The following is a 26,908-nucleotide window of genomic DNA, read 5'->3' as shown; positions in this document are numbered from 1 at the left end:
CCTCCCCCGTCACCCTGGGCAACCACGAGTCTGTTCTGCACTAATTTAACATTTTTTAAAAATGCACAAAACAACCTTGAATGCTTTCAAAGACTAGAAGGTCAAATTAAGGCATCTGTACAGCCAAAAGTGGACAGTTATGTGGACAAATTTCAGCTAGAAAACCGCTTCTGACATGAAGGCATATCTGTGCATCAAAGCCAGAGCTCTGGGGCGTGGAGGGGGGCAGAGAGTGAGGCTGCACTGAACCATCCACGCACGCAACTTAACACTTCGGGGTTCTCGGACACAAATTCTTGAGCTTTCTGTGTAAGCTGTAACCAAGTAAGTGGTCCATGCCCGCTTCTTAGAGCGTTCAGGCGAAGGGCAGGGGAGCAGGGCTAAAGTACCACGGTGGGGGCGGGGGCGGGGAGCAGTGACCAAGAGGTACTTTTCAGAAAGACGCATACTCTTCCCCGAGAGCTGGGACTATGCTGGCTGGCAGAGACGGGCCATTTTAAATTTTTTGCTCTTTAAGGCCACACCTACGGCTTATGGAGGTTCCCAGGCTAGGGGGTCCAATCGGAGATACAGCTGCCGGCCTACACCACAGCCACAGCCACACAGGATCCAAGCCTCGTTGGTGACCTACACCACAGCTCACGGCAACACTGGATCCTTAACCCACTGAGCGAGGCCAGGGCTTGAACCCGCATCCTTATGGATACTAGTTGGGCTCATCAGCACTGAGCCACAACGGGAACTTCCAGAGGGGCTGTTTTCTCTAGATAACACACACAGAGATTATTTCCTGTGAGAAAAGGCAAGAGCCCCCATCGGCATAACAATGGGAGCGCACACAGCAGGACAGGGGGCGAGGGACAAATCTGCTGGCAGGTGGTGAGAATAAGAAGGGCCCAACTTGGTGTCGAGTGCCACTGTTCCTGGGCTGGCGACTGCAGGGTGGGGCCCTCAAGTTCAGCCCAAAGACACGAATCGGGCTTCGTTCTGGGGCAAAGCGTGGGGGCCGGCGCCCCGGAGGCTGTCCCTCGTCCTTACCTTGGAAGCCGGGCGGACACACGATGAGCGCTTGCTGGAAGGGGTCAGGCCGGGCGCAGATCTGGGCGGTTCCCGTCTGCAGGGGCAGGCTCCGCTGGGCCACTGCAGCCATGGACGCCGCTGAGGGCTGGTAGAGTGCAGATGGGTAGTTTAGTATGGAGACTTCGGGATTGGCTAAGGAAAGAGTGGCACTGGTGGAGGTGGGAGCCTAAAGGAATGGTGGGGGTTAAACAAAAATAAACAAAAATAAAACATGAGGGAGGTGGCAATGCTGGGAGACACGAATCTAAGTCAAACAAACGAACTCAACGGAGAGCAAACCAACAGACACAAACCAAGAGCGAAAAAGCAAAAATAGACGGGGGTGGAAATATGGCTGAGAAGTCGCAGGAAAGGCGGGCACCTGCAGCCACACGCAACCCAAGAGTCACCCCTGCTGCTCCAAGCCAGGCCTGTTCCTCACATCGTGGGGCCTGGACAAAGGCGCAAAGGGACCCCGCAGGGCCTCTCTAAAGAGTGCAAAGTTAAAAATGAGCCTAGAAAGGATGTATGTATGTATGTACGTCCATTCGGACGCATACACCTTCATCCCCACGGGGACGGCCGGGTTTGAGTTTAGGATTCTTGGCTCCCTCGGCTTCCTGCCCTCCCTGTCCCAGCTCCATCCCACACGTCGAGGGCCTCCGGGTGCTTGCATTTGGACTTGGTGCTACAGCCCCTACTGGGCTGATGAAGCCAGGAAGAGGCCCCGCAGGCCCAGGGTCCCGGGTACCGGAGCCTGGCATGGAAGCACGCATTCCTGAGGAGGGCCCGGGATGGGGGCCCTTTGGCTCAGGTCTCAGGGCAGCACTGCTCACAGATGCCCTGACATGACTGCAGGGCACTGTTACTGCGGAGACGGAGAGGGACCTGGCGAGCCTGGGGTCACTGGTCGGAATTCAGCGCATCTCCTGTGGATGTTCAGCCACTAAGGCTGGAAGGCAGAGAAGATGCTAGTGGGTCAAGAGACTGTGAATGGAAACGGGTCAGACAAATATTGAAATGAGGTCCTGTCTCTCTCTCTCTCAGAACTAGAGAGCATTCACGACTGAACGTCCATGTGAAGCCAGGCCACAGAAGGAAAGGAAATTCTAGGTGGGAATTCTCCAGATTCGCCCTCATCTTCTTCACACCGATCCTTTAGCGAGACAGGTGGGGGTTCCCCATGGCTCCAGGCTCAACACTGTTCACGAGAGGTTTGGCCACTAGAGGGTCCAAGGACTAAAACAGAAAGGCAGGAAGGAGCCACAAGGCTGTTGGACACAAACACAATCAGAATTTCAAGAAGCGTGTGCATGGGTGCCAAATTTGATAAAATGGATAAAGTTTCATTTTGCGTGTTTTTATACTCTATTTTATGCTGGATTTCAGTGCAAAGCAGAAGAGTTTGTGGTGCCCGTGTTTACATTTTAAGATATATATATACATATATACACACACACATATCATAAGTGCCTGCTTTTTTTGGGGGGGTGCATTGAATTGGAGCTGCAGCTGCTGGCCTACACCTCAGCCACAGCAACACAGGATCCGAAGCGCATCTGTGACCTACACCACAGCTCACGGCAACACCAGATCCTTATGCCACCGAGCAAGGCCAGAGATCGAACCCATATCCTCATGGCTACTGGTCAGGTTCATTACCACTGAGCCACACGGGAACTCCCATAAGTGTCTGTTTTTGCAGCACCACACAGTTGGCCTCCGGCTAACTGCGGCGGAAAAGAAATTTTCTCCATAATTTCTGGTGTACACGAAGTGATTCAGTTACATTTATATATATTCTTTCAGATTTCTTTTCTATTATAGGTTAGTACAAGATACTGACTATAGCTCCCTGTGCTAACGGTAGGTCTTGTTTATTTGCCTTATATATAGGCGTTAGATGGGCCAGCATCTGTGTTGCTACCGATGGCATGACTTGTATTTATGTGTTCTCTCTATGGCCTCGCCTCTCCTCGAGACTTCCCCCAAACACACTTCCCATCACACACCTGCTGGGATTCTACAGCCAGAGTCCGGACCCCCCTCCCAGCTTCCCGTCCCCGCCTCCTCCAGGTTCCCACGCTGGTACTCAACTACTCCCCCTTCTGGTCAGTCACTGGTCCTGCGGCTCCTTCCTTTCAAAGGCCCCTGGAACCCTCTTTTCAGTTGCTGCTTCCTTAGCGGCCTTTTCTCCTGGTGCCTGTGACCTGTAAGGCCCTGCCTAGGGATGTTCTGGCCTCTACTTCTTTTCTTCCAGTTCTTCGTGGGCACAGGGGCTAGAACATTCTTTCCAAAAGACGCCTTTGTGCATGTCAGCACCTCTGCTCAAAACCTCCACTTACTGCCTGAGGAACACCGAGTATGCCCTTGGTCTGGCCTCCTTCCTCAGCCAGGCCGACCTTCCCCTCTCAAAGCACCTCCTCCTCCTCTCCACGCCCATGGCAATGGCCAGTTAATCGGCTCACTGCGATGGAGCGCTGGCGATGACGAACAAAACCACGGTGATACTGGGTCAAGGAGTTCACCTCTCTGCCTGTGGCTGCCTCAGCCTGAGGACGGAGCAAGGCGCTGGGTGGGAAAGCTCTTTATTTTGGACTCGAGGCCTTAGAGAACATTAGCTCTTCCTGCTAAGGAGGGTTGTAAGAACACCGATGGCCCCCAGGGGACAGCAGATTCCAGGCGGCCTCTCCTAGGGTGTAGGCAGAAGGGGGGCGGGGTGGGGAGAGTCAAGCTGGGCCTTAGCAACCCCGTGTGCCAGGAATGGCCTAGGAAGACGGGGTCGGTGACTCTTCAGTGGGATTGGGGACCTGCTGAAAAGAACAGAAGCCAAGCAGAGTGTTCACACTTGAGGATTAGAGCAGACACGCTCCTCTCCTATGGTGTGTATACAGCCAGATAGGAGGGTTTCATTAAAGACTGATACTGAGACTGAAAAAATCCAGGGACGTTTCTTTGGGGGACCTGGTAAGACTAGTAGGTGGGGACAAAAGACTCTCGGATATCAGAGGCAGCCCGAGGTAGGATGGCGACATCACCCATTCAGTGACTATTTCCCAGGTGCCATCCATATTTCGAGCAGTGGGTTAGGGGCTGGATTCTGTTCATTTTCTGCAAAGGGTTGTGGGAAGAATATTTGGTGTCTGGGTCCCTTTTTAGGTCCAACTGCTGGGATTCTGGTGACAAGATGGATGAACGGATTTCCCCCCAGTTGTGGAAAAGGACAGGTTTTATGTGTCCTGGAAGGAGCTCATGTGGGCCCAGCAGGGCCGAGACCAGGAGCAGGGCGCCCAGCGGCATGACCGCCAGCATCCCTTCCAGGTCTGGAACTCCTGACCAGGCGGATGTCAGCCCTAAAAGGATCACAGCATCTCCTTTGCCTTAATCCCCCATTAGGACAGAGGAAAGCAGTGAGAGGGACCACTGAGAAATAACCCCCTTAGTGAGTCATTTCTGGGACCTTCCCATGAGGCCAGGAGTCAGTGCAAAGAGGCTTGGGTCTCTCAAAGGAACACTTTCTGACAGAGCCGAATGTGACCACAGAGGGATTTTTGTCTGTGGTGTGTGATGGTGGAGGCATTTTGTCTCCCGGTTCGGTTTGGTGGGAAAATAAAATTCCCGAGGTTCGCACGGTCAGGCCCCCTTGTCTTCCCCTCGGTGCCCCACTGACCTGGTTGTGGACAGTGTTCAGCTGGTTGTTGAAGGTCATGGTCAGGTTGGTGGAGGTGCTGGGGGCCACGTGCGTGATGAAAGGGGTTTTGCTCTGGTTCACCGTGTCATACATGTTCACCCGGCGCTTGCAGATCTCCATGTTCTGGAAACACGACTTGACGCTGTTCACGCAGGAGGCAGAGATGGGGCATCGGGGAAAGAGAAGAGGGTAACGTGGAAGGAAGGGGAGAAGAAGGAGAGAGAGGAGGGGAGAACAGTTAATCTAACGAACAGCGCGACGGGGAAAGCTAACTTTAGGTCTCAGGTTCCTGGATTTCTCCGGCAAAGCCTTTACGTGTGAGTCAGGGGGACTGACGTGCACCTGCGCTGTCTGGCGACCGCATCTCCCCATCTCACGTGGGTCAAGGTTCTCCAGGCACCACAGACCTCTTTCCTCATGCTGCTAATCCGCCTCCAACTTCACGGCTCATTCTCAGCTTCCAAAGTGGTTTCTGGCCCATCAACAAATGTATAAGTTCTCTGACTGGGAACATTCAACAGCGGTTTAGGACCGGCCTCCGCCTTCCAGGCGCGCACCCTTTCCAGCGCCTCTAGGGCACCAGCGCCATCTAGGGGTCAGCCCAGGACTAGCCACCCTCCCCACTGGACCCTGCGTGAAACGAGACCAAAAATATTAGTAATAGTGGCTAACTTTACTGACAGCGTGGTAGGTGTTTGCAAGCACTCTTTCACTCGGTCCTACGAAGAGCCATCAGAAGAATATATACAACCGTGGCCCCTATTTTACGAGTGAGGATGAAGCCGAGAGAGGATGGGTAATTTGCCAAGATCAAGAGCTCGTCTCGGGCAGTTTTCACCTACACACCTACAAGTCTCTTTAACTTCCTGCATTCTCCCTTTCTCTTTTCTAATTCTTGACCGGTTACATAAAATAAAAATTTGCTCCCTCTTTTTCTTCCTCCATTGCATTGGTGAATCAAAACACTACCCTGATTGTGAATGTCAGGTATAAAAGTGTGGCTGACACCAGCATTCAGGACAAGGAAAGCCACGAGCAGCCTCAACCAAGTTCTTGAAAATCCCCCATAGAGTGTCCTTTAGGATGTATGCCTTGTTTCCCATTCACTTGCATGTCTAATTAAACTTACTTTTCCTCAAAGGCTAATATTCAAGATAATAAGACTCCAATTAAAATTTCATTGAAAGTAATTATTTTAATTATAAATAATGTAATAAACTTCTACTATTTTAAGATGACAAATGGTTACCGTTTCTATATACCATAGGTGAGCTCTTTTCTGGGCCAAGCAGGTGCAGTGGGCTATAACCAAACATCTTCTCCATGAATGATGTTTTGAACTGACTTAGACGTTTTTTCTGAGTTAACCACGACTAATGCTGGCCACACAATGCACACGAAATAAACACAGACTGATAACCCTGGAGGGAAAGGAAAACGTATTTTCCAGTAACCAAGAGCTAAAAATACTATTACTAATGCTGGTAATGCCGATGTGTTTTGAGTATCTACTGAGTACCAAGTCCACTGCTAAGAGCTTTTGCATTGGACTGTATTTGATGCATCCATGGTTTTCTGACAATTCGACACAAAGCTTTCATTTCTTTTTCTTTTTCTTTTTAGGGCCATACCTGAGGCATATGGAAGTTCCCAGGCTAGGGGTCAAATCGGAGCTGTAGCCGCCGGCCTACACCACAGCCACAGCAACTCGGGATCTCAGCTGTGTCTGCAACCTACACCACAGCTCACGGCCACAGTGGATACTTAACCCACTGAGCAAGGTAAGGGATCGAACCTGCGTCCTCCTGGATGCTAGTCAGATTCATTAACTGCTGAATCACGATGAGAACTCCCAGCCCAATTTAAAAACTCTGAATTTTCTGACTGAAATGATCTGGGTTTCCAGTTGCAGGTGGGGAAAGCACTTTCATGAGAGCGGTTTATAAGGAGTCCGTGTGCTAGAATCCCAACACGGAAAAGTGAGTGGAGTCTCTTTCACCGGTTAATCTAGATGCTAAGGCGTCTCTGGCTCAGCCCCAGCGGTGGGGTCTACAGAAGAGGGTGGCCTGGGGGTGTCTTCTGGCCCCAGAGCTCGGCATGGCCTGCCTGGCACATTCTAGGGTCCCTGGGGGATTAGCCCTACTCTCGGTAAGCCTGGGTGTGCTCGAAGCCCACTCTTGCCTTCGGAGGCCTATGTTCGAGTTTCTAAATTGTCTTGGTCCAGCTCTAAATTGGAAGGGGATGCTCACGATGTCCATGCTTGGTCTTCGCCATGCACGCCGGCACGCTGCTGCTGCTCCTTGGCAGAAGCCAGAGCGAGACAGCAGCCTGAGGTCCTTCTGCCAAGCCCCCAGCTCTGAGCAGTGACTGTCTCACTGACTTAGCGGGAGCCCTCTGGCCAGCACCCAGCCATGCCCACAGCTGTTTCTCAGGCATCCCACGTCACCCCTGAACATGCAAAGACGGATCTTCTGGCCCCCCATCCAGTAAACCACCAAGTCTGCCTTTCTCTCATGGCACAGACCAACACCCTGACTCACCTTGACCACCCCCAGAAATGGGACAAACCCCGTAATGAACGTTTGCAAGGGTGGGGCCACGTTCCTTCTGTGTACCAGGGTCTTTTGTTTCACACATGCTTCTAAGGTGAAGAGGCAAGAGCTGGTTGTTGCAATCGGATCTGACGTGCTCAACAACAACCAGTACGGAACGGACCTCAATGACAGGAAGCACTGACCGTGGCGGGCACCACGCCCTCACTTCTCCAAGGCTGGTTAAGGTCCAATCCAGCCTGCAGACTCAGCCGATCTGATTCTGGCCACGGTTGGGCCAGGGGTGATGGCAGACGCTCTGACCTGCAGCTCCCGCCCCTGGTCCCTCTCCCTCCTGCCCCCCGCGGAGGCTCAAGGTGTGCCAATTTACTCTTTCGCATCCCACGTGCCTCCGGGGTGGGAGACTGAAGTGACGGCTCTGATCACCCTCAGTTACAGGGTGACTTGCATGTAATTCACATGTCCAAGTTCTGATCCCCTGGTATGTAAGAAAGTGACTGCATTTGGAGAGAGAATCTTTTTTTTTTTTTTTTGTCTTTTTGCCTTTTCTAGGGCCGCTCCCGCGGCATATGGAGGTTCCCAGGCTAGGGGTCGAATCAGAGCTGTAGCCGTCAGCCTACACCAGAGCCACAGCAACGGGGGATCCAATCCGCGTCTGCGACCTACATCACAGCTCACGGCAATGCCGGATTGTTAACCCACTGAGCAAGGCCAGGGACCGAACCCGCAACCTCATGGTTCCTAGTCGAATTCGATAACCACTGAGCCACGACGGGAACTCTTGGAGATGGAATCTTTAAAATGAGGTCATGAGGATGGGCCCAAATCCAATTTCCTCAGGAGGGGGAGGAAATCAGGACACACACAGGAAGAGAAGGCAGACCGTGCGAAGACACAGGGAGATGTTCACGGCCATACAAAAGCCCAGGAGAGAGGCCCCGAGAGAGAACAGCTCTGCCACACACCTAGATCTTGGGCTTCTGGAAGCACACGAAAATACATGTCTGCTCTCTGAGGCCCTCGGCCACTCCGGGCACTTTGCAACGGCGGCCTCCATGCACTGACACTGCCTCCCATTCTCGTGCGCACCTCACCTCTCCTCTCTCTCTTTAACCCATTCCCTGCGCTCCCAGAGACGTCAGGGGTCACCCCGACCACCCATCAGACACTCTGGCTTCTTAGCTCCTTCTCATCTCCCGCGACCCATTGTCCATTCCCGGCACCCATTCCTTGGACCGTCAGCCTGGACCTGCTCCAGGGTCCCATCACCGATTCAAGCATCCCGCCTGGTCCCATTGTTAACCTCTGGCTTATTCAGCCGTCACTGCACTAACCATTCTTTGAGCTCGTCGCCCCCTCAGGCGCTTTGGCTCCTTCCATCTTCACGTCCTTTCTTACTAAGCTAAGCCTCCCCCAGCCGTCCTTTGGGATAGAACTACGCCACTGCTTCATTTATGCAACACCAGAAATCGGCGTCGGTTTTTTTCTCCAGCAGCAGCCCAGCGAAACTGCAACCTGAGGGACCCAAGCATCTGTTTCCTCCAAGTGTTCACCTGAGCAGAACAGCTCCCCTCACGCTACCCCGGCCAACCGCCACGCCCAGCACCTCTGCTCCATTTCTCTGTTCCGTTTGCTCTGCCTGAACTTTTCCACCCCGCTTAAACCACCACCACCCAGGGCTCGACAAGACAAGACAGAAGCAGAGTTCCCGTTGTGGCTCAGTGGTCATGAACCCAAGGAGTATCCATGAGGATAAGGGTTCGATCCCCGGCCTCGCTCAGTGGGATAAGGATCTGGCGTTGCCGTGAGCTGTGGTGTAGGTTGCAGATATGACTTGGATCCTGTGTTGCTGTGGCTGTGGTTAGGCCAGCAGCTGTAGCTCCGATTCCATCCCTAGCCTGGGAACCTCCATATGCCGAGCGTGCAGCCCTAAAAAAAGACAAAAAAAAAAAAAAAAAGAAAAGAAACAGTTCTCGCTAAGTTACCCAGAACTTCCAAGGCATTTCTTCTAGGCTCATTTGACCTGATCGAGAGACAGCAGACAGATCTTTGCTAAACGAACTCTCCCCAGCCATTCCCGAGCACATAAATCCTTTCACGACTTCCTGTCGCTCTGAGGATAAAGACCGACCTCCTAACGCGGAAGGCCTGCCCTTGGCGCTCAGGTCTGCTCCTGCCTGTGTTGGAGCCTCCACACGGCGACACCCTTTCTGCTCTGCTGGCCGTTCCAGCAGGGACCTCCCTCTCCTTTGGGGCTCACATAGTCGGGGCTTCCCCACGCTGCCCCCGAGGCGAGGCCCCCTTGCTACACGCTCTCCGTGCCCCGTCCATCCGCTGCCGACCGCCTGGGTCCTTTAGGATCACTGGTTTAGGACCTTTCTCTCGCCTGCTGACCAGAAGCTCCAGTGGGCAGGGCCTCCACCTGTTCTCCTCCTCCCGCCTCTACTCCAGCCCCTGGCACAGCGCGCAGCACAGCAGATGAGCGGATGGATGAATGGAGAGGCCCAAATCCAAAGCAGACGGAGTCCACTCCAGACCAGGTCTGGGAGTAACCTCCAGCAGTGAAGGCGGCTCTGCTTCACCGACACCGCCCTGCTGAGCATCTTCCTTCGTGCCCAGACACCCAGACCTGGTCGCCCGGCCCTGAGCCCTTTCACGCTCCACTGTTGCCTCTTTTTGTTTGTGTTTTTTGTTTTTTTTGCTTTTTAGGTCAGAACATGCGGCATATGCGAGTTCCCAGGCCAGGGATCTAAGTGGAGCTGTAGCTGCCGGCCTACAGCACAGCCACAGCCATATGGGATCCGAGTGGCGCCGGTGACCTGCACTGCAGCTGACGCCAACAATGGATCCTTGACCCACTGAGAGGGCCAGGGATCGAACCTGCATCCTCATGGTTACTAGTCGGGTTCGTTTCCACCGCACCACAATGGGAACTCCCTGTTTCTTCTTTTGGTGTCAAGAAAACTTCGGCCCAGTGTCCCAATCTGGCCGCCACCTGTTTTTACAACTACTGTTTCACTGGCGCGCAGCCTCCTTCACGGGTGTAGGTACCGTCTACAGCTGCTGTCAGCTCTAAGGGCGGAGCTGAGGGCTTGTGACAGACCCTGCTCGGCTGCAAAGCCCGAGGTGTACTCTCCGGGGCTTTAAGAGGAAGCTGGCCGCACCCCCTGGTATAAGAAGCCTCGCGTGGGATACCTACTGTGTGCTGTGGGGAAAATCGAGTAAGTGCGTCATGGTGACGAAGGGGTGGTTCAGGGTCTCAATGGGCGTGATTCTCTTGTCGGCATCTATGGTCAGCATCTTCTTCAACAGGTCGATGAACTCCCGCCGGTCCGCCTTTTCCACCAACATGTCACTCCCTTCCAAGTCGGTGGTCATGTTCACCTGCAGCAAGTGGGGACAGGTTACCAAGACCTCGCCGGGCCTCTCTCCCCCCGAGCCCCCTTATTCCGCGCCTGGCAGCTCCATCCGACCCCTCCGTCACCCCGTCCCATTCCCAGACGGCTGTGTGGCCCCGAGGAGGCCCCGCCGGGTGTGAGCACTGCCCAGGGGATGCGGCTGCTCTCCCCGCAGGAAAGAACGAGGGACGCCACTCGCCGGGGAGGGAGGGGGCCACGCTGGCACCTGCGGGTACACAGAAGTGACGGGAGCTCCCTGCTCCTGCTTTTAACAGTTAGGCTGGAGGGCGCCACACATCACGCCTCGCTGAAAAGAGCTGCAAGAGCAAGAGATCTGGAGACGGACTGCCTGACAATGCGAACGCACTGAATGCCGCTAAGCAGTTCGCTTAAAAATGGTTTCGATGATCGAGTTTAGGATACAGGTATTTTTCCACAGTTAAACAACAATAATTACAACCAAGCAGTAAAAGATAAGACGTGGAGGTCCTGCTGTGGCACAGTGGGACTGGAGGCATCTCTGTAGCTCCAGGACACAGGTTCAAACCCCAGCCAGGCACAGTGAGTTAAAGGATCCAGCAAAAAAAAAAAAAAAAAAAAAAGGACACACAACACACACACACACACACACACACACAAAGGTGCAAGGTTTAGGTTTTATTCTGGCTGCACCTGAGGCACATGGAGGTTCCCAGCCAGGGATCAAACCTGCAACACAGCAGCAACCCAGGCCACTGCAGTGATAAACCTCAAGAGAATGCCGCAAGGTTCAAGGTCGTTTGGTTGCCTTTTTTTTTTTTTTTTGGCTTTTTAGGGCCGTATTTGTGGCATATGGAAGTTCCCAGGCTAGGGGTTGAATTGGAGCTGCAGCTGTCAGTCTAGACCACAGCCACAGCAGTGCAGGATCCTAGCGGCATCTGAGACCTACACCATAGTTCACAGCAATGCCAGATCCTTAATCCACTGAGCGAGGCCAGGAGTCGAACCTGCATCCTCATGGATGCTAGCTGGATTCTCAAACTGCTGAGCCAAAGGGGAACTCCCCACAAGGTTTATTTACTTCTCCTTCAGAGGGAGATACCAGAGCCTAAATGCCCCCTTCCACACGTACAGTCTTCTTGCAGCTCCTGAATCAGGGTCAGAATTATTCAAGCCCTGTGTTTGCTGGGATAACCTCTGGCCATGGTGAGCAGGATACCTGAACACAGGATTCTTTGACCAAAAGCAAGTCTACACTAGGATAGCCTTTAAAAACTTGTTTTATGGTGTTTTCTATATTTTTCAAGAAATTGCTGGAAAGCAATTTCAGCTTTCTCAGACAATCTAAGCTTCTAATCAACTGACAAGTATACTTTACCCAGAATCATGTTTTTTGGTTACACTTATCTTCAGTAAGAGGTGTGCTAAGTGTTTATTGGCCTATAGTGTTATTTCTTGATGCTTTGAAGAAAAACTCACTTTGGGCTGTGCTCATTTCAGCCTAGTTTTACCCTAAAAAGTGTTGAAGTTCTAGAACTTTCTCTGGGCACAAAGGTGAGAGCCTGTGGTCTCTCCAGTGAGCTGACGGCGAGTGAGTACAGTGGGTTGAACGGCATTCTTGCAAAAGACATGAGTCCTAATCCCTGGCGCCCGGGAATGTGATTTCACTGGGAAACAGGGTCTCTGCAGATGCAAAAAAAGTTCAGGTCACACTGGAGTAGGGTGGGTCCTAAATCCAAAGACTGGTGTCTTTTTAAGAGGAAGAAAGGCAAATTCCCAGCAACAATGAACCCAACTTGGATCCATGAGGACGCAGGTTCGATCCCTGGCCTCATCAGTGGGTTAAGGATCCAGTGTCGCTGTGAGTGGTGGTGTACGTTGCAGAGGTGGCTCGGATCTCTCGTTGCATGACTGTGGCGTAGGCCAGCCGCTGCAGCTCCTATTTGACCCCTAGCCTGGGAACTTCCTTTAAAAAGAAAAAGAGAGAAAGACGGGAGATTTGGACATGGAGATGAGAAGGAACACAGGGTTGTTGGCCACATAAAGGAGGAGGAAGAGTTAGGGGCAAAGCAGCTACATGACAAGGGACACTGAGGATTGCCAAGGGCCACCAGGGGCCAGGAGAAGGGCTCTTTCTTCCCAGAGCCTGTGGAGGGAACATGGCCCTGCTGGCACTCTGATTTCAAACTTTGAGCCTCCAGAACTGTGAGAATAACTGCCTGTTGTCTTAAGTCACCTGGCTTGTGGCAGCTTGTCATGGCAGCCCTAGGGACTAGTCACGTGTACAGATGGGTGTGAATCTTTCTCATGGAAACGTCAGGAAGATTGGCCAGTACTCTTCTACAGCTGGGAAACCAACAGACTGAAGCTATTTTTAAAGAACTAGTGAAAGGTCTTAAAAATGTTCCACACACCCAACGGTGTTCTGACTGAGGCTGGGGTACCACTGTTTAAGGTCAGGGTCAACCGCTAAGGTTGAGTAAGGTGGATTTCTACCCGCCATCCTGTCTTACTCTTGCAGAGGTCTTGTTTGTAAGAGGCTAACACGTCATAGCCACCCACGGAGCTTACCTGGGCCATATCATCTAAACAGTTGAAAATGTACTTCCTTGCTTCTTTTGACTTAATCCCCGTCTCTGCTTCATGGTCATCTGGTGTCTGATCAAGAGAGGCAAACACTCATTGATAAGGTGAATTATTTCCCAGCCACAGTGGCGCAAACCCTACAGCGTCTGCCTCTCCCAACAGGAAAGAAGCAAAAGACTTGCCCACCTTTTGGAAGAGACTTGAGTGACCTGCATCCTACTTACTTTCTTTTCTTTTCTTTCTTTCTTTTTTTTTTTTTTTTTTTTTTTTTTTTTGTCTTTTTGCCTTTTTCTAGGGCCTTCCCCGCGGCACATGGAGGTTCCCAGGCTAGGGGTCGAATCGGAGCTGTAGCTGCTGGCCTACACCACAGCCACAGCAACGCCAGATCTGAGCCGCATCTGCGACCTACACCACAGCTCATGGCAACACAGGATCCTCAACCCACTGAGCAAGGCCAGGGATCGAACCCGCAACCTCATGGTTCCTAGTTGGATTCGTTAACCACTGAGCCACGACGGGAACTCCTGCATCCTACTTACTTTCTCTCGTTGTGCTCCACACTAACTCACTCATCCTTCTTCTTTCCTTCCCGTGAACAGCTCTGAGTCTGGTCTGGAGGGTCCCCAGATGAGCAAGATATGCCATATCCCCGCTAAGCTGACTTTCTTCCCCAAGTTCAAGGGATAAGGTCAGATTCCACAGGTGGAAGAGCAGAAGCCCTTTTCTGCATGGTTTGATTTTTAAATTTAATTTATCAAACTCACCCTCACAGATGCCAAAGGCCAGCCTCCGGTCAACAGTCTAAGATGCTTGCTTAGCTTTTGAATCTCTTTTCCTAACTCTTTTGCAACCACTGGCTACATATTATCTTTAAATGTATTATAGTTTGGCTGTGGTTTCAGTCAAAAAAACAAAACAAAACAAAAAAACAAAACAAAAAAACCACCCACCCACATCCTTGCAAAAAAAGGAAGCACCTAAAATGAATATAAAACACCCTTAAGATCTGCATTATTTTCTCCTTCCCAGGAAAAAAAAAAAGTTAATTTTAATTACGAGGCACAGATCAAAGTGAAAGCAAAAAATGTTTCCGTTAGAGTCAAACCACGGGGTTTACGGTGTGCAATGGGGCGGCCACACCACCTGCCCGCTGGGGGACCCCCTCCCGGGAGCCTTCAGATGCAGCTAAGGCTGTTTCCTCTGCCTGGAAGGCCCTCTTCATCCTTTAGGGCCCCCTCCAAGGCTCCTCCTGACCCTCTGTCACCTCGGGTTAAAGGCGCCCTCCTCCGGGCTCCCACCCTCCTGCGCTCCTGCTGGGAACAGGACGCGGGTCACGGGAAGGGGGCTGGGCTGGCTGCACGGGTTCGGCCTCCCTCTGGACTGGCAGCTCCTTCAGGGCGAGGGGATGGTTCATGTTTCCGGCTCGGAACCCACCAGATCTTGGGAGGTGCGCCCTCAGAGGCAGAAGGCCAAAGGCAGCAGGGCCGGCCAAGCGGGGCTCCTGAGCATTCGAATGCATCCGCCCCGTGGCCGAATCCAAGGGAGAGTCTCCTACCTACCTTCAGCCGCCACAAAGGATAGGGCGAGTCGGTGTCACGGTTGAAAAACCGAGTTGTCTTTGTCCCTGCGCTTAATAAATATTCTGCTGGCAAACCCTGTGTTTGTGAAATATACCGAATCTGCAAGAAAAGAGGAGAATGAAGTCAGGGCTTTTCCTGTCACCACACACGGGGTGGACGAATGGCTCTAGTGCCTCTGAGAAAAATGACACTTTTCTAAGGATGGAGAGGAGCCATCAGAGGAAAAGGGAAAAGAAAGGCGGATAAAGGGAAGCAAGGCGAAGGGCTGCAAGGCTGGGGAGACGGGAAAATACCCCACACTCCCATCCATCCGCCAGGTCGGGAGCGAGGTGCTGATGTGGACAGGGCCTGCGCCAATACCGGTGCCGTGTGGACCCACCTGATCGTACTCTGAAGCCCCTGGATACAGCGGCCAGCCCAGGAACAGCTCCGCTATGACACAGCCCAGGGACCACATATCAATTGCCTCACAAAATGGTAAACCAAGGATGATCTCAGGGGCCCTGAAAAGGAAGAATGGAAAAAAAAAAAATCATGAGCGATGCGGAAATGTGGGCAGCTATGTGTATGGGAATTCCACAGAAAATCCAAGCTTTCAAGCCTGGGGTACCACGCCTGACCCCTTCGAGGGCCTGTCATTCTCACGCCGGGTTGCCACAGTCCCTGCATCCTTTGGCCTGGTCCTCCCAACAGCAGGGAGCCTGGCTGGATGGTTGGCTGAGATAAAGGGTTGGTCTGTGGCTCTAGAACAGACCCAGAGGGAACCACATCTCTTGATCTCATCACCATGACATGCCAGCCAGGTGAGCGAATACCACTTCATGGAGCGCAGTTCTCTTTTGTAGCTGAAAACCTGGGAACCAATCTCTAGACAATGCCTCGTTTTTGGAAAGGAATTCTGAAGGACAGGTATTCGATTTTCAATAATACATAAAACAAGCGTCCTCCGCCAGAAGAGAATTAAAGCCAATAACCGGTCATGCCAACAAACCCTCCCTTAGGAATTTGCATCGCCCTTTCCCAAGGAAATACTATTTTTTTTAGGAGCTTCTAAGAAGTCAACCTAAAAAGGTCTCTATTACAATGACAGAACCCTATTCCTGACACATACTTTGGGTATCAGTCAGAATTCCATGCTAAGCTCTTTCCCAACCATAGAAATTCTGTTCCTTCACATGATAAACCAGGTTACATGCTGGAATTTCTGAAGGAAATCACCTAAACTCAAAGGGAAAATGTCGCATGTGGTTGGTAATCAAAACCGGAGGTCACAGAGTTCTCCTTTTCTAGGAACTGGTCATGATTAGCTAGGGTTACATTTTGGAGAAAACCACGCTTCAAAGGTCGAGGCAACACCAGATTCTTAACCCACCGAGCAGGGCTAGGGATGCAGTAAATGCTTTTTAAAAAAATGAGGCTCGAAGCACTCTGCTGATACAGAAACGCACCGGCCCCACTCCGGTTTTCTCTATGAACTGCCTCCTTGATTCAGCGATGCAGGAAGAAACTATTCTCCTACCCTTTCAGCGGCCTGGAGTGGGGGTGCAGGGAGCCGGGGGACTTTTCTCCATCTGGGTTATCTTGGCTCATCTAGCATACGAGGAGGGACGGAAGGGCTTGGGGCTCTTAGCTGAAGTTCCCCCTGCTTCCAAAGCATCACCCCAGCTGCTGCTTTAAATTGGCTCTCGCTGCCCATCTTTTTTTCTCTGCAGAGTGGTATTGAAAAAAACAAGACAAACCCCACACCCCCATCCATCCGCCAGGATGCCAGAATGTCTTGTTTCAAAGTCTTCTGATTTTTCCGATGTAAAAAGGCGTTTCTCCACTTGGAGCTGGAGCGTCAGCACAGCTGCCGGGTGCTTCTAGGGAACCACAGTCACGTTCTGGGCAGCGAGCACTTGTCCTGAAGCCCAGGGCTGGGTCTTCCCAGGCTTCCGAGGTGCTGCAGAAGGTGGGGTGCGAGTGGCCTCAGGGCTGTTTAATGGGTCTTCCCTGTCGCCGTCCCCCCGCTGTGGGGCATCTTCCGTTGCCAGTGTTCTGCCTGGCATCTGGCCCATCTTTGGTCTTTGTCTCCTCCAAGCCTCGTGGCGGAGGGTTTGTGAGAAGGTGGGAGCTGGCTTTTGCCCTCTGGCACTGCTCTGGGGGGTGCTGCAGTGGTATTTTTATTTTTATTTTTTTGTCTTTTTAGGACCTCACTGGAGGCACATGGATGTTCCGGGCTAGGGGTTGAGTTGGAGCTGCAGCTGATCATTGTGTGTGACTGACAGATTATTGCCGGTTACCTCTAGCAGTGCAATCTCCTCAGAGGTGGTTTTGGTTTATTAAAAAAAAGCAAAAACCAAAAAACACCCTATATCTTTTAGAAAAGAAAAGAATATCCGAAAAGACCATTACAGGGCAAACAACATGCTTTTATTCCACGTGTGTCAGAACCTGCTTTTCTTTTTCTTTCTTTTTTTTTTTTTCTTTTTTTGTCTTTTTAGGGCCGCACCCGCTGCATATGGAGGTTCCCAGGAATAGGGGTAGAATCAGAGCTGTAGCTGCTGGCCTACACCACAGCCACAGCAACTCGGGATCTGAGCCACGTCTGTGACCTACAACCATAGCTCAGGGCAACACCGGATCCTTAACCCACTGAGCCAGGCCAGGGATCGAACCCGAGGCCTCACAGATAGTCAGGTTTGTTAACCGCTGAGCCATGACGGGAACTCCCAGAACCTGCTTTTCTTTCTGCTGTTGCTGTTCTAGACTCAGGTGTGTCCTCCTCCTTCCTGTCACATGCAGACTCAGGCCTCTTCCTGGAAGAGGGATCCTGGTCTGGTCCCGAGAAGCCCCTCCCGTGGTGGCTGCTGCTGCTGGCTCAGCATCAAGCATCTCAGCACCTCTATCCCCCATTCCTGTGACTTGTCCCTTCACAGCCTGGACCCTCCGTTCACCAGATCGGGTCTTAGGAACAGGCTGGTTTGGTTCCTTGGGGACATGTCTGAACTTGACCATGGGGCTGCCCTTCCTACCAGGTTAATCAACTGGTTCTTAAGCCCCTAGGCTGGCCACCGGGAACCTCTGAAAACCCCTGGAAACCCATTTCCTGGATTCTGTTCCCTGATGAGCTGCACAGCAGAATCCAACCAGTAAGAGTGTCATGCAAAGCTCACCTGAGTGATGTTCTTTGGTTAAAAAAACACTAGATGTGGCTTTTGCCCACTCGCATCACACGCACGGGGCCTGTGAAAATTGCTTTCAGGCCATTTTCCGCCAGAAAATGAAAGGGCACCTGTTCACGGTACCGTGCTACGTACAGCAGGGTATTATTCTTGCCGTGACCATGGTGAACGAACGCTCAAGCGTCAGGCGGGATGGTGGGGGGACAAAAGAAACAGACGGCGCAGCCCTGTCCCGAGGCTGGGAAGCACAAGTGACAACTGAAGACACATACAAAATGCACACCGTGCACATACACACATAGGAAAACTCTCCAAGCACACGCACGTGCTCCAGCATCTCCCATGTAAACAAATGAAGCAGGATGCAAGGACGAAACACAACCAAACCCGATCCGACCTTCCCTAATCCCTCAGCTCCTAGCAGCTGTTGCCGCCTTTCTCTGTTCTCCTTCCAAAGCTCAATCTCTGGAGTCCTCCTCTCCCGCAGCTTTCACCGCTGTGTCTCCCGCATCTCCTCTTCCTCCTCTGGCTGGACCCCCCCGCCCCCCCCCCCCGACGCAAGGGCCCTGAGACCTTACGACCACTCAAGTGTCCTTGTTGGCAGTGACCCTGTCATGTCCACTGGTCAGCTGCTCAGCCCTGGAACCTGAGAACCACATTTCTTCCTGCACGCAGGTGACCTTTCGTCCCCCTGTGAAGCCATGGTCTTGGTTTTCACGATACCACGTGCTCCCATGTCTGTCCTGCCCCTCTGCCTGCGGCTTGTCTGTTCCTTCGCTGGCTTGTCCTCCTCTATCCAACGGCGACAGGATGGCGAAGCCCCAGCATCCCTCCCTTTCTCTACTGCTCTTCTCCGTAATGGTTGTGGGTGGAACTGTACCCTCCGTACCTTGAAGTGTGTTCTTACTTGGGAATCGAGTTATTGCAGATGTAATTAGTTGAGATGAGGCCACCCTGGAGCAGGGCGGATTCTTGGTGGGTCCAATATGACTTGTGTCCTTAGACGAAGAGGGACGTGTGGACACAGATGCAGAGGAAAGACGGCCATGCAAAGATTGGGGCAGAGACTGGAGTGACACTGCCACAAGCCCAAGGCTAGAAAAGTCAAGGAAGGATCCTCCCCCAGAGGCTTTGGAGGGAGCTGGCCCTGCTGACACCTTGATTTCGGACTTCTAGCTTTCAGAACTGGAGAGAATAAATATCTGTTATTCCGAGTCACGCACTGTCTCCACAGTGCTAGGAAACAGATACCGTCACTGTAGCCATTCCTACAGATTTACCTTTTCTTTTTTTTTTTTTTGCTTTTTAGGGCCACACCCTTGGCATACAGAGTACTCAGGCTAGGGAATCAGAGCTGCAGCTGCCAGCCTACACCACAGCCACAACAGTGCAGGATCCAAGCCGAGTCTTTGACCTACACCATAGCTTATGGTAATGCCGGATCCTTAGCCCACTGATCGAGGCCAAGGATTGAACCTGTGTCCTCATGGATACTAGTCTGATTCACTTCTGCTGCACTACAATGGGAACTCCCATTCCTACAGGCTTAAATCCACGTGAATTTCCAAATGTCTGTCTCCATCTTGGACTTTCTCAGCTCTAGCTTTATGTTCTGGTGGCCTGCCTCTCCACTGGAATGCCCCACAGCATCTCAAACTTGGGACAGACGTCCTCTCTCTGCTCCACCCCCACCCACAATAATTCCTCCTTTTGTCTTCCTTGTTGCGCTAAGTGGAATGCCCGCCCATCCCCCACGCCCGTCCCGTTATTCATGTTGGAAACCTGGGAATGATCTCTCTCTCCCCCTCCAAGCTCACCACCCAACTCAGCAATATTGCAGCTCTGAAAAATATCTCAAAGTGGCCCCTGACTCTCTACTTCTGCTGCCAACGCTCTGGTCCCGGTCACCCTTCTCGCCTGGCGCTCCTGTCCGGTCTTTACCCCTTGTCACCCCTTCCTTCGGTCCACTCTCTGCTGTTCAGAAGGACTACACATCCCTTGCTTGAGGCCCTTCAGGGGCTCCCCGACACACTGAATCCCCTCCTGGCCCACGGGGACCTCCGTGGCCAGGCCCTGCCCAGCGGGGCGCTGTCATTCCACTCCACTCTCCCGGTTCAGTAAGAGGCAGCCCAGCCAGCTTCCTCTCAGGCGCTAAGGCCTAAGTGACGTCTGGACCCAGAGCTTTCATGAGGTGCTGCTGCTTCTGCCTCCAAAGCTCCCTCCGCTCGCTCTCAGGTGGCCGCCCCCTTCCCGCCCCTCAAACCTCAGCTTCCTTGTCACCGCCACAGACAGGCATCCCCTGATACCAGTGCGTCTCCATCCACAGGGCCGGAAATGTCACTTTACAGCACCTTCCCAATAACCTGCTCACTGTCTGGCTCCCCTGCTAAGTCCAGGAACGCAGCACCGCGGCTGGCATTTAGCAGCCAGCCACTCAATCCATGAGGATTTGCTGATGGAATAAACCTTTATTAAATGTAAAAAAGTGCTAAAATATGTGATGCAGGTGGAAAGTCCTAAGGCAGCGCAAACAAAGGAGAGTGGACGGGGCAAATCCTCACGAAGGAATGGAAGCCTGGGGGAGGGGGTCAGGCCCCTGCAAGGGTGGAGGCCTGGAGGTGGGCCTGGCCTACAGCCCCGCCCACCCGAGAGCAGCCCCGCCCACGGCAGGGACCGAGGGTGGGAGGTATCTGCCTATGGGTGGTTCACAAAAGAACAGCAAAAAAGCCACCAAAGGCAGCAGGGGGCTGAAGAGGCTGAAGGATAACACAGGGTCATCACCTCTTAACTCTCTTGAAGCCATTAGCCACTCAGCTCCCAGGGCTACTAGCCTGATGGAGCCCTCTTCCATCCAGGCCTCTGCTGTAACCCCCTACTGGTCTCCTGCCTTTGGTCTCCGTCTTTTCCAATCTACCCTGAAACTCTCCCTCGTTTCAAAGGATGTGTCCTTTTCTCTGCACGCATGACACGCTGATCACGTTTCCGATACAGCTTGCTCCCCGCCCCCGGCCGACTCAAATAACACCCCGGCCACCTTCTCTGTGCTGGCAGACCGGGCAATGGAGATAGACACACATCGCTGAACCGGACCAATAAATATGAACTGACCAGCTACTGCTGTACACACGTTTGGGAATCTGCCCTCTACTAAACCTTCTGAAGGGCAGGGGCTGTGTCTCGTGTGTTCTGATCCTCATTCTGGCACACAGCGGACTGCATAAAAATCTGCTCAACACCCAGGCCACAAGCCCTCAGGTGAGGAAGGCACGACTCTATCTGGCCCCTCCCTCAGTGAGCCCGGTTCCGCTGGCCCATAAGGCTCTGTCTGAGCTCCCGGAAGTCCAAAGTCAAGTCTAAAATCTGTTTGTTTTTTTTGTCTGTTTGTTCAGCACACCTGAAGCACATTTCCTAGTTGCTAAGGCACATTTACTCTTTAGTGAAGAAGAAACCATTCTTACCAATGTTTATTCTAAGCCAGAATTCAGTGGAACAATTCGACTGCCATTGAAGCGCCTACTGCGCGCCAGGAACCGTGCTTGGTGCCGAAGACGGAAAAATAAACCAGACCCTACGGCCCCTCCAGGAGTGCACGGTCTAGTCAGAGGCGACAAGCAAGCCTACAGCCAACACGCTGCAGGCACCCAGCACTGCGGGGAGGGGAGGAAAAGGAGGAGGCAGGGCTCCCCAGGAGAAGTCTGAGCTGAGTCTTGGGAAGTGGACAGGTGGGGTGGCCTCCAGGCACAGGCCTGGGAGAGTGCGTGTCCTCCCCTGTCGCTCCCTCTTATCCTCCCCGCCACTGCTGTATCTCCAGCGCCAGGGGCACGGTAGGTGCTCACCATCCATCTGCAGAAGGAAAGCATCTCTCTGTTTCAACCCCACACCCTCAGCAGGTGCCAGTTTTCCCCGATGCCGGCACCATCTCGCTGGCAACACCTCTTATGACAAGAGGCAGACGACTTGGCCTTTCTGTTTCAAAGTTTATGTGCTTAAAAAAAAAAAAAAATCACATTCCGGTTTCTTGTACAGGAGCCGTTTCTATTCTCAGTTCTGCTCCACAATAGGCAGGACGGCTGGCTTGGGAAATGGTCTTTCCTCCCGGGCTCAGAATGGCCCAGGTCCCGTCGGTGACTCATGCGTCACTCGCCACCCCACGGAATCATCTTACAGAGGCTCCTCAGCGCTATTTTGGGACATCGAATACTTTAAACATATATGAAGTGTCAGACAAAATTTGCACCTAAGAAAGAGAGAGACTGTTCCTGCCCAACATTCCCACAGCAAGACACGAAAGCTCTATTTTCCTCTAGAAAGAGAATAAACTGCCCTCATCTTCAACACACCAGGGATGAAGCTTCGCTGTTTCCCTGCACGGGCTCTCCCTCCGGCTGTGCACATGGCTGACAGGGCACTCGCAGACCACGTCCAGACCCTGTGACCCTCTGTGGGAATGACCCCCAACAGAAGCGTGGACAACTCCCCCACCAAGGTAAGTGGAAACACTCAGGAGCCCCGTGTTCACAGGCAGAATCCAGCTGTGGCTGTACACCGACTTCCTGGTGCTGGCGGGAGGATGCGATGAGACAGAGCGTCACAGGAAGCAGGGGGCCTGGCAATCAGCAGAGATGAAGCCACTTATCTATAACATAGCTAAGGCCATGTGACAGCAAGTAAATAAAGGGCATCTTTTTTGTTTGTTTGTTTTCTTTTTAGGGCTGCACCTGTGGCATATGGACGTTCCCAGGCTAGGGGTCGAATTGGAGCTGCAGCTGCTGGCCTACACCACAGCCACAGCAACTAGGGATCTGAGCCACGCCTGCCACCTATACCACAGCTCACAGCAATGCTGGATCCTTAACCCACTGAGCAAGACCAGGGCTCGAACCTGCATCCTCATGGATACTAGTCAGGTTCGTTACCCTGAGCCACAACGGGAACTTCAAGGCATCCCTTTTAAGGCCTGTTTTCTTCCTCCTAAGCTGAAACATGAGCAGAACTCTGTTTAAATCTATGAAAGCATACACATTAAACATTTTTGGTTCACTTACTTATATGAAAAAGTACAAAGATTAATTTCATCAACAACTAAGTACCTCTCATTTCATTTTAGAAGGAAAGCCACCCACCTGCAACCCCCCACTTCCTCCTAGCGGGGTGCACTGCCCTAACCCTGCGTTCCCTTTCGTGGTACAAGCTCTTCCTCGCCCAGCCTCCCCGGCCAAGTCCATGTCGCCATCATGCGCACAGCACGCTAATAAAACAAGTGCAAGGTTCACAGCCACTCCCAACTTGGGCAATAAATCTGCAACATTAATCAGAGAACACAGGAAGAACCGTGCATTTCTGGAAAGATGTTACTCAATTTCTCCGAGTTTTTATTTCACCATCTATAAAATCTGATTATGAATCTTGTTTCCCCCCCGCCGCCCCCTCCCCCGCCTTGTCTCTACAGCAGCTTATGAAGATAAATGATGGTCAGCAGAACTATAAAGCAGTTTGAACTCCTTGGAAGCAAGACACTCTGTTAGTCCATGGTATTTAATAATCACTGATATTATAAGGTGTACTCGAATTGGACTGCAGTGAAAAAGCCCGTTCCCGCAAATATATGTAGATTGAAAGTAACTCGGTATGGCTGGGGCAGAAGCGATCAAAATGTAAAATTGTATTTCAGATAGGTTGTTAAATCTCAAGTTTCCACCGCAAAAATAAGGAGTCTTGGAAATGCTGACATGTGCTCGGAGCCACTACCTGCGCTGGTGACCGGGAACGGGAGGCAAAGGATGACATCAAAGCAACACAGAGCCCTAAAAAGGGCGGAAATCTGAGGGCCAGGGGGAGGCTTCTCGAGAGAAGCTGGACCTTAAAGCCCAAAGGATCTGCACAGAAGGCAGCCTGAGGGTGGAGTGGTGGAGGGGTGAGTGGTGGAGGGCTTCACCGGCAGCATCCCTAAGAAGATGGGTTCACACCATGTCTGGGGGACTCAGAAGGGTCCTAGTGGAGACCACAGAGCAATCAAGGTCTGGCTAATCAAAGTCAACCTAGGATTGGGTTTTGAAAAAGACACAGCTTCCTTGGTGAATATGAGAAATGCAAGGAACAGCTCTGTCTTAGGTGCTGGGAGATGAGGACAAAGACAAAGAGACGCAGCTTCAGAAGTTCGACACCTGAGGGCCCCTACTGATGTCCATGAAGCTGTGTGCTGATGGGGATGCACGACCCTCCCCGGTGATTCTGCTGTAACTGAGTATCTCCAGCTCTACCAATAGAAACGCTCAAGACTTCAGAACGAAGCATCACATCCACATGGAAAGCTCATCACACACCATCAGAATTTGGTCACGAGGTTGATGTCATTCTGATGCCCCCCTTGGGCTGTTTTCCAAAGGAAGCGAGCTTCCTTGATTCAGCCGACCATCTGCAGCATAATGTTAGAATCAGAGCGGACGTTTGTTGGATTTGTATTGGCAGTGAACACCTTGGCTCTGAATAAGACTTTCCTGGCGTGCACTAAATTGTAAGTATCTCTCCATCCCTTTCCCCAACCCCTGTGTTGACCCTGCTTCAGCTCTGCAAAGCACAGCACCAAAATCTTACCTTCTGGCTTATACACCAGAGGAAACGGCTGGATCTAGAACTCCAATGACTATAATTTCCAAAGGCTTCTAATAACGTTGGCGTAAACAGGAAACCAGTTCCCAGATGTCTGGTTCCTTGTAAATATCAATAAGAAATGTTGCCAGGAAGAAGGAACTTGAAATGACCCATTGTGGGTCATTTCAAAGATATGCACACTGCCCTGTAATTTCTTATCTTCTTGACACGCACTGCCACACTGGGTCACTTGGCCTGTCCCAAGCTGGGTGGCCCTGTACCTTCCAGTCTGGTTATTGGGGTTTTACCAGCCAAGGGTGGCTGGACAAAGTCTGGTCTTGCTTTCCAACACCCCATGGGACTATAGTACTATCAGGTTTTTTACGTGTGTACTTTTTGCCAAAGGACATACTCAGTAAATGTTTGGGGAAGCACCTGTCAGCGAGGGAAACAGACTCTCAGGTTTTTGTGTGTATCTGTATCTAGAGATTCTTTTAACACCTGCACTTCTCCAGGTTCTTTTATAAAGTTGAAAAAAAATTGATTATGAAGGTTAACAACACACATACACACACAGAAGTGCATAAAGCAAAAACATATAGCTCCGTGACCTGTCAGAGAGCAAGGCCCAGTGTCCCTACACGTCGGGTGAAGCCCCGCCCACACACAGTCCACTCCTCGCACGTGGTGGTGACAGGTGGCCTGTCCAGGGGTGTGTGTGCCCTGGTGCGGACCCCATGCCCCTGATAGGCTCTGCTGGACCAGAGTCCCAGCATGCACGCAGGGGCTCAGCCCGAAGGCCTGGGGCTGCAGGAATGACTTTAGCTGGTTCACTGCCTCCTCTGCTTTGCTGTTAGTCTCAGGACTGAAACTGTGTAGTTATTTATTATTTATTTCTTTCATTTTTTGGCTGCGCCTGCAGCATGTGAAAGTTCTGGGCCAGGGATTGTACCCGCGCCCCGGCAGTGACAACACCGGATCCTTGACTGCTAGGCCACCAGGGAACTCCCGAAACTGCCTTTGGACCTTCCCCAGGAAGCCTCGTGGTACCGAGAAGGCCTAGCCGGAGTCACACTGTCACCTGCTGTTACCCTTTGCTTCCTGAGACCACGCCCCTTTTCTCTGCGCTGGGAGGGAATCGGGAATTTCAATTCCTGGGGACCAAGCGCAGAGGCAGCCCCTCCACTTTATTCCGGGTGGTGATATGTCACCCCCAGTGGAGTGAAAGTGGGATGTCAGGCCGGGAAGAAGGACGGGCCTCTGGCACACCTGAGTGTGTTAATTCAAGGCTCCCCCTCTACCTCATTAAGAAGGTAAGAGTACGTGTGTGCACACTATCGCTGTCAGGGTAAAACGGACACTGGTTAACACTTGGCTTCGACAGGCCCACAGAGGGCACTCAAACACCTGCCCCGGGAAGGACAGGGCCAGCATGAGCCTGGAGACCAGCGCTCAGCCAGTGACAAGGCCCACCCTTGGGCAATTTCCCTTCCCCACAGCATCAGCTGATCCCAGGGGCTCGCGGGGCTAAATCAGGAGGTGTTCTTATTTATTTTTATTCTTTTTAGGGTGGCACATGGGAGTTCCCAGGCTGGGGGTCAAATCAGAGGTGCAGCTGCCAGCCTACACCACAGCCCCAGCAATTCGGGATTCGAGTCGCATCTGTGACCTATATCACACCTTGTGGCAACGCTGGATCCTTAACCCTCTGAACAAGGCCAGGGATCAAACTTGCCTCCTCCTGGATATCAGTCAGGTTCTCAGTGGGGACTCCAGGAGGCATTCTCCATGGCTGATGGATAGGGGTAAGCAAGACAGGGCCTGAAAACAGAAACCTGCTCCCTCTTTGAGCAGGAGATGCAGTCGGTGTCACTGAGTGGAGAACCACCAATCGAGAGAGCAGGAGCCGAAGCCCGAGGTGGGAAAAGAAGCCACTGAGTAAAGACGCCAAACATGCGTGGGAGGATGAATTTCCCCTGCAGCCACGGGGATATTCCTGTACCCTCCTCAGAGGCCTCTGCCCTGTACTGCACTGTTGGTAGAGAATTACAGAGAAAGAGGGGCCCACAAAGTTAATACGCTACCTAAGCAAGCTTTCAACTAAAGCCAGGGGCCATCCTGGCCGAGGGAGTAGGTTCTGGCCCACGAAATGCAGTATGTCCTGCCTCCACGGGCGGCAGGTGTGAGTGGGGGAAGAGGAGCCAGGGGGACGAGGCTGGCTTTGCTCCCCAGGGAAGGGCACACGGTTCTGGCTTTGCCCAGAGATCAGATGAGCAGCACAGGAGCGAGGAGACATCCTTCACCCAAT

At 52.2% G+C, this 26,908-nt stretch overlaps 1 protein-coding gene across 5 annotated transcripts in view; it reads right to left on the bottom strand.

The window, feature by feature from the left end:
* Positions 1–26,908, bottom strand: part of HIPK2 (homeodomain interacting protein kinase 2) — a 201,281-nt gene that overhangs the window by 43,951 nt on the left and 130,422 nt on the right. For 3 of the 5 annotated variants that reach the window (XM_021078551.1, XM_021078552.1, XM_021078550.1), the window contains 6 exons: positions 15,225–15,348; positions 14,825–14,944; positions 13,251–13,337; positions 10,502–10,686; positions 4,730–4,892; positions 1,039–1,246 (listed from right to left, as the gene is read on the bottom strand). In XM_021078551.1, the coding sequence (XP_020934210.1) occupies positions 1,039–1,246; positions 4,730–4,892; positions 10,502–10,686; positions 13,251–13,337; positions 14,825–14,944; positions 15,225–15,348 (887 nt within the window). The remainder of the gene's footprint in view (positions 1–1,038; positions 1,247–4,729; positions 4,893–10,501; positions 10,687–13,250; positions 13,338–14,824; positions 14,945–15,224; positions 15,349–26,908) is intronic. The other 2 variants (XM_021078554.1, XM_021078553.1) reach the window with 1 other exon arrangement.

The sequence above is a fragment of the Sus scrofa genome, chromosome 18 (genome assembly GCF_000003025.6).
Source record: "Sus scrofa isolate TJ Tabasco breed Duroc chromosome 18, Sscrofa11.1, whole genome shotgun sequence".
Taxonomy (NCBI): domain Eukaryota; kingdom Metazoa; phylum Chordata; class Mammalia; order Artiodactyla; family Suidae; genus Sus; species Sus scrofa.
This window is presented reverse-complemented; position numbering and strand designations above follow the sequence as displayed.